Source organism: Mastomys coucha, unplaced genomic scaffold (assembly GCF_008632895.1).
Source record: "Mastomys coucha isolate ucsf_1 unplaced genomic scaffold, UCSF_Mcou_1 pScaffold5, whole genome shotgun sequence".
NCBI classification, from domain to species: Eukaryota; Metazoa; Chordata; class Mammalia; order Rodentia; family Muridae; genus Mastomys; species Mastomys coucha.
The window spans coordinates 63,698,334-63,708,835 of record NW_022196911.1 but is presented as its reverse complement, the minus strand read 5'-3'; the positions used below and the strand labels follow the sequence as shown (position 1 = coordinate 63,708,835).

The following is a 10,502-nucleotide window of genomic DNA, read 5'->3' as shown; positions in this document are numbered from 1 at the left end:
TGAGGTGGCCAATATAGCCTTGCTTTATCACGCAGGTCCAAGGTGCCCGAGAGACCCACAGGAAACACCTGGACTCAGCCCACTGCTTGCGACCATGCCACACCAAGCTCAGCTTAGACTAGATGACCCCTAAGTGTCTGTGGCTGCAGGGGAAAGAATGATGGCACCCACTTTTAGCCTACTAAGTTCTCAACATGCACGGCAGCCTACTGATGCCAAGTTGCAACCTCCTTAGAGCCTTCCCTCTCCATCCAAAGCAGCTGTTCTGGGATGTGGGAGCTGATGTCCTCCAGTGTCCAACACCTTCTCTTCCCCCTTGTGTGCCAAGTGTAAAAGCAGTCCTTAGGTATGCATGGCTCTTACCTCTTCCCTTGCTCTCCCTAGGATGATGGGCCCAGGTTCTCTGTCTCTTGTCAGTGACAGGAGCCTCAGGCCATGGGGACATCAGGATATACAGGCTTATATTTCTCGAGTGAAGTAATACAGGAAACTGTAAAGATGTATAGGATTTTTTTTTTTTTTTTTTTTTGGTTGTGGGAGTCAGTGTGTATGATGAGGCTGAAATGGAGCAGTGTCAATGAAAATTTAGCATATATATATAATTCTATAGAGTGGAAAATTACAAATGAACTATATAATCCCCCAAAGCCTTACTTCTGCTAAAATTTATTTTTATTGTTTTTATGTGTTGTGTGTGTGTAAGTGTGTGTGTTGTGTGTCTGTGAATGCCTTCAGAGGCCAGAAGAGGGCATCAGATTTGAGCTGGAGTACAGGCAGTTGAGAGCCATCCTATGCAGGTACAGAGAATTGAACCTGGGTCCTCGAGGAGAGCAGTGAGGACCACTGAGTTATCTTTCCAGCCCTGAATTGATACATGTAAACTCCAAACAATTTACTGACATGTTCCAACATAACTATAGGTCACCAGATATACAATAAATCAATTTTATTTGATAATAATATTAAAATTCCATTCGTTGATTCATGTCATGTTTGTCATACAGTAGAACAGTATGCTCACACAGCAGGTTGAAGCACACCGAAATACATGGCTGGACACTGCTCTAGAACCTGGCAAATATACAGCCAGCTAGGATTGGGAGTGACAACATAGTGGCTCTGTCCAGTCTCTCAAGTCAGGAGCACCCTGTGGATTCCTTGGGCTTCTATAAGCTGGAGTCTCTGGTGCAGAACAGGATGGGAAGAACTCTGTGTGCAACTTGTTATGTTTCCAAGGTTCCTTACTCGCCTGTGCCAGCCCAAGGCCGGAGCCAGCCCACCACCTTCTCGCCAGCCATATCTTGTTAACTTGTCGAGCCCTCCAATCTGGCAGGTTTAAACTTGAGGCTCTTGGTCTATTGGGTTCCACGCATGGATGCCCTGTCTCTACCATTAGATATTCAGCAGTCTGTCCTCTGCTCCTCTGAGATCTTGTCCAGAGAGCTTGTGTCTAGAGCGTATAATATGTACCAGCCCTCCAGCTGAGAGGAAGTGAACATACGGGAACTGATCTGCGAGGGAAGTAGGGGAGGATCCGTACCTAGGTGGCCCTTCCTGGCTGTTGTTTAGTCCGAGTGGGTTCTGCCTCATCCATAGGTGGGGCAAGGCCACACGAGGACTATCCTGAGAGTATTCAAGAGCAAAGGCAGGGCAGCAGCAGCGGAGGGTAAGATGCTGTCTTTCTAGGGCAGCTGCTGGGAGCCAGGCACTGGCAAGGTTCAGGGGCACTCCCTTTGAGGACCCACTTCCCCTTCACTTCAGCACTGAGGAAAGGGAGGCTCAAAGAAATGCATTAACTTCCTCTGGGCATTTAGCTGAAAAGGAACCAAGCCTGTCCTGTCTCCCCAGCTCTGAGACCCAGCAAGGGGCTCAGAAGAGAAACTGTACCAGGTCCTAGCAATGGACCAAATATTAGTGCTGCTTTTCAAGGGATCCAGGGAACTTGAGAGAGAAAGCCTCTGTGTGTGTGTGTGTGTGTGTGTCTGTGTGTCTGTACATGTGTACTCATGATGGTAGTTGTAGGATAGAGAGATGGTATCTGAGGCCAGGAAAGAAATGTCTCATCCATCTTTCTCCTACCTGTGCCTTAGAGAGACTGACCTCTAGTTAGGGACCCTGAGTCTTTGACAAACCAAAGATGGGCCTCAGCCGAGGGCTTGGAAAGGAGGCCTAAACCACAGATAAGCTGCACACTTTTCTTTGGGGCCATTCACCCATCCTTCTCCCTCCACTCAGAGGCATCTGTAAGACTGGACATCTCAGGCCCTTCTCTCCGATGCCTGCTTCTTCATCAGCTCTCTGGGGCTCCAGATACCATTGACCACATCCCTGGCCTATGGCAAGGCCTACAGAGGGATCCTGATGCAGCCCAGGGCAATTCGGTTCTCCATAGAGAGCAGCTGCCCTGAAGAGTGGTCCAGGAGATGCTGTGCACTTTCCTGTCCAGCCTCGTACCTGGCTAGCTGCACTAGGGCAGAGCTCCACTGAAAGTCATGATGGGAAGGCAGAGAAGGGAGCACAGATCAGACCCAGCCTCTGCTGGCTGGCTGAAGGACCTCTCGGGTGGCAAGCTGCTCTTCTCTGGCTTGTAGCAAGGTGACACTTCACACCTATAGGACAGAGTGATGTAAGCACCTGACGAGAGAGAAGAAACACCCCCTCCCAGAGGACCACCTTTGCTTAGCAGAGCTGGGCCCCCATTCTCACCTAACCACACTCTGCAGGATCTTTCTCTCATCCTGGTCTAGACACACGGCAAAGGGGCAGCTGCTGGAGCCGATGATCTGCACCTTGTCCACCTTGATGTAGGATGTACTGATCTGGAAGAGAAGCTCTAGTTCAGGCCCTGGAGCCCTGGGTGCTCCTTTCCCGGAAAGGGCTAGGAGAGTTTGGGACAGGACTGCCTGGCAGCTCTAGAGAGCTAACCATCAAGTCAGAGGAGGGATCATGAGAGCCATGCCAGGCACTGCCTTCTCTGCAGCCTCTTACTGAGTCTCGAGGAACCATTGCACTGCCCACTTCAACTCAGAGACCCCCCACTGGCTCAGACCTCGTGACCCTGAATGACCACCACACAACCACACAACCTTTCCACATACATACATACATCCTCCCATTCCACACCTGGGTATACCTTGCAACCACACCCCTCATGTGCCTCTCCTTTCCCAGCAATCCTTTCTCTGTCTCTCTTTTACACAGAACACAAGGCCACCTTCTCAGGCAAGCCACGCCCAGCTCCTGCCAGAGCTGTGGGTAGAAGCTGAGAGAAGCAAGCCCTTACCTGGTTAAAACCCTTTTTGGATTTAGGATTCTGCCTCTTCACCACTTCTGTCAGGGTTAGCGTCAGCGCCTCCATGCAGGAGTCTGGAGGTCAAGGGTAACTCAGGCCGGGCTCAGGACTCCCCAGCCACACCCCACATCTCCCTGACATCCTCTCCAGCCTGCTCACCTAGCTCCTCCGGCTTCTGGCAGGCCTTGCTGAGGTTAACAGAGGTGCAGACCTTCTCCAGGTTGCTCCAACGGCTTCGCCCACTGATGGCTCCCTGGAAGGCAGTGCCGCAGGCCCTTCAGTCCAGAGCCTGATGCCTTCCTTGGGAGGGTCCGGATGCTCAAGGGCCACCTCTTGGGACCAAGGGAAGTCTGGGAGTCTACTAGAGTCAGCTCTGGGCCCAAGCTCTGGGTGAGGGGGGCTCGGCAGCAGGCCTCAGCTGGGAAGGGGCCCAGTACTGGCCTCACTTACCTTGCCATAAATAATCTGTAGTGTTAGAGGGACGGCCTCCCGGTCGTCGTCAATGCCCAGCCTCTTGCTACCCGGACCTGGGCCACACAGAGACACTGTTCGCTCAGTGTTCCCATTGAGTGCCCTGGGTACCCCCTCCCTCTGGCCTTGGTTCCTCAGGGCTCCAAATCCCCAAAGCCAGGACTCCTTCTGCATCCTGTTTCTATCTCCTTGCCTGCTGTCTCCCCTCAGGACCCCGCCTCTCCTTGCTCCCCTTTCTTTCTGACTCCACCTCCTGCCCATCTCTGTAAGGGTTCCCTCGGTGCCCACCGGAAGCCTTGATAGCACGAGTGGTTGCAGAGTGACCCAGCTCCAGAGATTGGATGAAGATCTCCGTGGTCTTCTCCCCCGTGACGAAGGTCAGCTGGAGGCGGCACAAGCAGAGTGTGTACGTCAGTGTGGGACCCCGTGGACCAGCACAGGGACTTCCAGGGGTGAGGATGGAGTGCTGTAGGCACAGCAGGCCCCAGGCTGGGACCCGGGCCATGATGCCCATAGCTAACTAGGAACTCTGGGAGAAACAACAGCATGCCTCACCTCTGTCTGGTAAACCTGCAGCAACACGGGGCGGGCAGCAAAGCGGCAGTAGTAGAGTAACATATCGGCCAGGATGGGCAGCTGGGTGGCCGAGCCCTCCAGGGGCCGAGAGTCTGCCTTCAGGGATTGCTGTGGTAGATGGGACAGCCAAGCCAAGTGGGAGAGGTGGCGGGATAAAGGAAGCCATCAGAGGAAGCATAGGGACATACAGAGAGGCAGAGAGAAGAGTTTGGAGGCAGACAGAGCAAGAGGGAAAAAGAAAGTGAGAGGGGATCTGGATGGAGTATTGGGCAGGGAACCCCGTGTATCCTTTGTGCCCCACCTTGCCTCACACGGGCCTCCTGGGAGACGAGCCAGGAGGTAAGAAAGGGAACTGACACCTAAAGTCCTATTTACCCTTCTGAGGATCTGCCCCCTCCCTTTACCACAGTGGCCCCAGGTCTCGTCCCTGGTACCCTGGGCTCAGACTTCATCTTGCTTCTCACATATCCTACTCCTCCCTTTCTAAGCCGGTCCTGGCTCTCCATGGATTCCTCAAAGCCAGACTCCTCAGAATAAGGCAGAATGCCGGCAGCCAGTGGTCTCCAAGCCCCCACCTCAGAGTCCACGTACCTGACAAAGGACTTCAGGAGGCAGGTGCATGAGGCCCAACACATTGCGTTCGTACCAGGGGTCAAGCATACCGAGGTAGTGAGAGATGTCATTGGTACTGTCTTCCCATGGGGCTATGCCAAAGTCCTGGGGTGAGGGACAAGAATTATCCCCAGCCACATAGAAAGTCAGTCTATCATAGCTACAGAGCACAGGACTATCTCTGAAACCCCAAGTTGAGCTTCTCTACACCTCTACAGAAATATGATGGTATTCCGTCTTTGTCATACGGCAGAAGGTCATACCCAGGTGCAGGACAGGGACCCGGAAATGAGGGCCAGGCAGGGGAAGGTGCTTTACAGACACGGGAGATGGTTCTGAATAATCTTTTATCTAATACCTAGAACCCATTGTTTTTTTGTTTGTTTTTTTTTTTGTTTTTTCAAGACAGGATTTCTCTGTATTAGCCCTGGCTGTCCTGGAATTCACTCTGGAAACCAGGCCTCAAACTCAGAAATCCGCCTGTCTCTGCCTCCCAAGTGCTGGGATTAAAGGCATGTGCCACCACCGCCCGGTCAGAACCCATTCTTATCTATTCCCCTTTTCCATCCCATTTGGCCCAAGGTTCGGGACATACTGCAGGGCTGGGGTGCTTCAAGGAGTCTGCGGGGAGTGGAGATGCCTGGCTCAGAGAGGATGGGCAGGCGCTGGAGCTGGTTCCCTGGCTTCTCTTCACAGGCACATAGAAGAACTGAAGCTTGAAGAAGCGTGTGAGGAGTGGATGACTGTTCTCCAGCCTCCTGGTTAGGGGATGGTGAATGGTGAACCCACAATGACTTCAGGACTCAGGGCGGGCTCTAAATTCTGTCAGCGCCACAGCCCTGTAGCACAAGGAAGAGTGACGCACCCTGTTCCCATCCTTACCTGAGCTTGCTATAGGCCCGAGCTACCTTCCCTGAAATCCGGTCAGAGCCAAAGACCACCACCCGTAGCGTGGAAGCCTTGGGGTCCTCATCCCCACTGAGGAAGGGACGGCGGCGCTGGTGATGTGAGGGTGGTGCCAGAAGCCAGCTGGGTAGTTGGGTGCTGAGCTTGGGCTGGGGTAGGGACCGTGAGCGCTGAGCCCGGGAGGGGAGCTGAGCGGGACAGTCCAAGGGGCTACAGAGGCTCCCTGCCCTCCGCAGAGGCAGGGTTGGGTCTGTGTTGCACTCCAGGCTCCGAGAATCCCTCCGCAGGACCAACTGGCTGGTGCTCTTTAAGAGTTTATAGAACCTGTTGAACTTCTGCCCAGGCCTGCGGTGAGCTCGGCGTTGCTGGCCGCCGGGCTTCTTGGGCCACTCTGAGGAGCTTTCCTCACTGTCCTCCACGTAGCCACTGTCCATGCCATCTGAGAGGCCTGAGACAAAGGTCTTCAGCACCTGGCGGGACAGCATTGGTTCTGAGGCCTGAGAGGAGGTAAGCAACAGCGTGGAGTCGTGAGAAGCCAGAGAGCTGGTGGAGAGGACAGAGTCCCTCTCAGTACAGTGCCTGTCAATCTCCAAGTCCTCCTCTTCCTCCTCTTCATCATCTCCCAGGATCCCTGGCTGCAGCAGCTCCTGTTCCTTGAGAAGGACCTCCTGTAGGATGTCTATAGGGAGACAGAAGCAGTGATTGGCTTGGTGTCCTTTGTGTCCCTGCAGAAGGTGATGGGCTCTGGAAGAGTAGGAGGCGTGTGCTCCAGGGCTATCGTGTCCCCCAGCCCCATGTAGTGGGGAGAGCCCCCAGGAATGCAAGGCATGCACAGATGCAGGATCAGACAGACAGCTGGAGTCTGGGACCAGCTGCCCCTTACCAAAGCTGTCCTGGTTCCAGCTGTAGGTGTAGCATCTGGCAACAGGGATGGGGATCGTGTGGAGTTTCCCAGGGCTTGCAGTGTCTGGAAGAGCAGGGAGGACAGGAAGAGGGAACTGAGAAGGGGCCTTGCAGAATGGCCAGCCCAGTCTCCTGGCCTTACGGAAGAGGCCAAGGTTGGAGCAGTACAGGCAAGGCCACAGAACTGTAGCCTTCCAGGGGCCAGGTTCCTCAGCATCTGTGTGTTCCCTGAGTTCCCAAGCACCATGTAGACGGCAGGCCCTGGACTAGCTCTGTGGGCATGGCCAAGTCACAGCCTCTATGCCCTCAGTTTACTGACAACCAGGAAAAGAATAGAAATAGAAACACTAGTTTAAAAGTCTTGCTTGCATGTTTTTGTTTGTCTGTTTGGCTTAGTTTAGTTTGCCTTTTGGCTATTTGAGACAGTTTCTCTGTGTAGCTCCAGCTGTCCTCGAACTTGCTCTGTAGACCAAGGCTGGCCTTGAACTAGGAGATTCACCTGTCTCTGCCTCCCAAATGCTGGGATTAAAGGTACTTACCACAACCTTCTGGCTTGCATGTCTGTATTGAGACAAGGTCTCACTATCTAGCGGGCCTCACACCCATAAACGTCCTGCCTTTGTCTCCCCGGCGCTGAGATTACAGGTGCCTGCCACCATGCCAGGCTCCATTAGAGGATATATGAGGAACAGTGCTTGACACTACCAACCGGCGCTCAGACATTATGCCACCTGACTCTGTGGTGACAAGGGTGGTAGGGGACATCTCTAACTTCTTCTGGAACAAGATGTGACCAAGTGGGTCCCGTGATGTAAGTGCACCAAAGTGATGAGAGCAGCTCCATCCCTCAGTGAGCTCTCTCTTCTTCTTGCTAACATGAATGCAACCCAGCCTTGTATCTGCCCACGGGAACTCTGCCTGGGGACTCAGGGAACACATAGATGCTGAGGAATCTGGCCCCTGGAAGGCTCTGTGAAATAGAGCCGCCAGTCTGTCTAGTATGTACCCCCTGTATGCCAGAATAGATGGTGGGGAAGTGGGCAGAGCTGGTCTCCCTCCCTTGCAGCTTACCTAAGATACCAGGGAAGCCGGCTTTTTCTCCCACTGCCTGCAGCTTGGTCCGGAGCCACTGGCGGGCCTCTGCTACATCCCCAATGCCAGATGCCAGTTCCTGGGCTTCTGTCGTCTCAGTGAAGATGTCCTCGAGCTCTTCCAGCGTCTTGGACTAAAAGTCCAGGAGGAGACAATGTATGCTCCTGCCCCGTGGCCAGGCCACCCGCCTCTCCCAGTTTACAGTACCAGACTAAGGGCTCCCAGCCTCCTCACCCCTCTGGGGTAGATGAGGAGCCTCCCCTCCCTTATCCCGCTTCCCTCCTACCTTCATTTTTTAAAAAAAAAAAAAAATCAGGAAAAAAAAAAAAAAAAGCCCAGGAGTGTACTACAGAGGGGAAGGGATTTCACACCCCTCAATGCAGGAAGAGTGGTAAAGAGCTGTCCACATGACGCAGCTAACTGGCCACAGAGCCAGGGAAAGAAACAAGACATTTGTCCACATCCCAACCCCACTCCCATGGCACGGTGCCTGCTTCTGGGACACAAGGTACCAACACCCAGCCCAGCAGGGCATGGCCAGATTCTAGCCAGGCGATAGCAGTGCATCAGGACCAGCCCTGCGGCCACAGCCTAGCAGTGACACTTGGGGTTATGGAGGCCAGCATATCTCTGTAGCAACATGCTTCTCCATAGACCTAGGCTCCCAGGTCTTTACCTGAAGTTTGCGGTGTAGTTTAGGAAGGTCACAGTGGGCCCCAAAGGTGGCCTGGAAGGCATGCAGGAGCAGGGTGGTGTAGGCCCCGTGGGGCGACTGTCCGGGTGTGCTCAGCTTGTCCGCCACAGCAAGGAATTCAGCCTGTACCTCTACCGGGTTCAGCAACAGCACAGTGCTGGGGACACAGAAGATAGACCATGAGCCGCTGTACCCTCTGTGCGCAGGGCTTCAAATCCACACAGGCCAGCTCACAGCCCAGCAGAACACAAGTGACAGCAGCCGCCTGGAAGGGACTAGGGATGTTGGGAGACCATTTCCGTGGGGGCATGCCTATGATTATTCCGAGGTGTTTTTTCAGGCAGAGTTTTCAAAGACTTTTCCAGAACTGAACCTGGAGGGCTGGACGGAAGGCTCAGCAGCAGTTGATCAGATATACTGCTCCTGCAGAGAACCTGAGTCCCCAGCAGCCGCATGGTGGTTCCTAACTACCTGTAACCCAGCTCCAGGGGATGGGACACCTCTGGCCTTTGCAGGCACCTGCACTCACATACCCATCCCTACCCACCACACACAAATAATTAAAAATAAAATAAATATTTTTCAAAAAAACTGAACTTAAGGAACCAGGGATGTAGCTCAGTTAGTGAATAATTATCTAGCATGCACAAGCTGTGGGTTTGATCCCTACATAAACTTGGTACGACAGTGCATGTCTATAACCCTAGCACTTGGGAGGGAGAGTCAAGAGGGTTAGAGGTTCAGTGTCGTCCTGGTCTTCAGAGCAGTTTCTAGGCTGGCTAGGAATGTAAGAGATTCTTCCTCAAAAGCAAACGACAACAAAAACCTGAACTTGACTTCTCAACATAGATTTCTCCTTAAGTTTTACATTAAGATAGGGTCAGTCTGCGTACTCCAGTCTGGCCCACGATTCTCTTCCCTCAGTCTACCGATGCTGCCCTGACTTTTACATAATCCTATGAGAAATATCCTCATGTCTCATTCCTCATTTCCATTCTATGAGAAATCTGAATGGATACAAGTTCTTCACAGAAGGACAGCTATTCATCAAGATAACTTGAAGCTCACTGATCGTGGTTGTCTTTTACTGTGGCCTGAGTCTGCCCCAAGTCAGGCCTGTATCCTCCACTCCAGGGGCAATCTTTCCAGAAGCTTCAGGCTCCCAGCCTGGGGCTGGGCCAATGAGTGCTGGGCCACCTCTGCCCCCCAACCCCCAGCGGGGCACCTGGGACCCTCGTGGTGTCACTTTCAAATGCCTTTGTTTGTGAATTCAAGCACATTCAAATATTAAATGAATCATGGAGCCTGCAGTGTGTGAGGCGGTTGGCAGCAAGCAGCCTTCTCGCTTCTCCGGGCTAAGCACCACTCAGTGGGTATCAGGACCCACAGGTCTGTAGCAGAAATGGTCCAAACCTCCCTCCCTCTCACAGTCCCACATCGTATCAAACTCCAGGGCAAAGAGGCACTGAGCAGGCAGAGTTCCTGCCAGGCTCTGCAGGTCTGCCTGCGAGGGAGGAGAGGGGTCAAAACACAAGGACAGGACAGTCCCTATCTGTCAGAGAGACTGGCTTTTTAAATTATTATTATTATTATTTTTAATTTCCCTATTCAGAATTAAAAGGAGGCAGGACCTTGAACAGTGCCTGGCTGAGCCCCTGCTGAGCCTTGGTCATTCCTGCCACAGACATGTGCTGATCCCCACTGTATGCAGGACAAGGATAACTGAGCCCTTGACTTCTCTGCTACAGACAATGAAGATGAGAACATTTCTAACTCTAAGCTTTCTTAACATCTTGGTGCTTCAGTATCCTTATTGGGAAAAGCCCTCTCTCACAGGGTTAATATGGGGCTTAAATGAATCCATATGTATACGTGTACATATACATATATACACATACACACACACACATACACACACACACATACACACACACACACACACACACACACACACAC

The 10,502-nt window shown here is 52.8% G+C and overlaps 1 protein-coding gene across 2 annotated transcripts in view; it reads right to left on the bottom strand.

The window, feature by feature from the left end:
- Nucleotides 1-931: 931 nt before the first annotated feature.
- Pik3r5 (phosphoinositide-3-kinase regulatory subunit 5) overlaps nucleotides 932-10,502 on the bottom strand; it is a 61,550-nt gene continuing 51,979 nt past the window's right edge. Inside the window, exons 7-19 of one of the 2 annotated variants that reach the window (XM_031352428.1) lie at nucleotides 8,529-8,703; nucleotides 7,832-7,985; nucleotides 6,741-6,824; nucleotides 5,834-6,536; nucleotides 5,547-5,709; nucleotides 4,931-5,056; nucleotides 4,319-4,447; nucleotides 4,052-4,145; nucleotides 3,743-3,819; nucleotides 3,452-3,545; nucleotides 3,284-3,366; nucleotides 2,707-2,819; nucleotides 932-2,609 (exon numbers count right to left, since the gene is read on the bottom strand). In XM_031352428.1, coding sequence (XP_031208288.1) covers nucleotides 2,468-2,609; nucleotides 2,707-2,819; nucleotides 3,284-3,366; nucleotides 3,452-3,545; nucleotides 3,743-3,819; nucleotides 4,052-4,145; nucleotides 4,319-4,447; nucleotides 4,931-5,056; nucleotides 5,547-5,709; nucleotides 5,834-6,536; nucleotides 6,741-6,824; nucleotides 7,832-7,985; nucleotides 8,529-8,703 — 2,137 coding nt within the window. In that variant the 3' untranslated portion in view covers nucleotides 932-2,467. The remainder of the gene's footprint in view (nucleotides 2,610-2,706; nucleotides 2,820-3,283; nucleotides 3,367-3,451; nucleotides 3,546-3,742; nucleotides 3,820-4,051; nucleotides 4,146-4,318; nucleotides 4,448-4,930; nucleotides 5,057-5,546; nucleotides 5,710-5,833; nucleotides 6,537-6,740; nucleotides 6,825-7,831; nucleotides 7,986-8,528; nucleotides 8,704-10,502) is intronic. The other variant, XM_031352429.1, reaches the window with a different exon arrangement.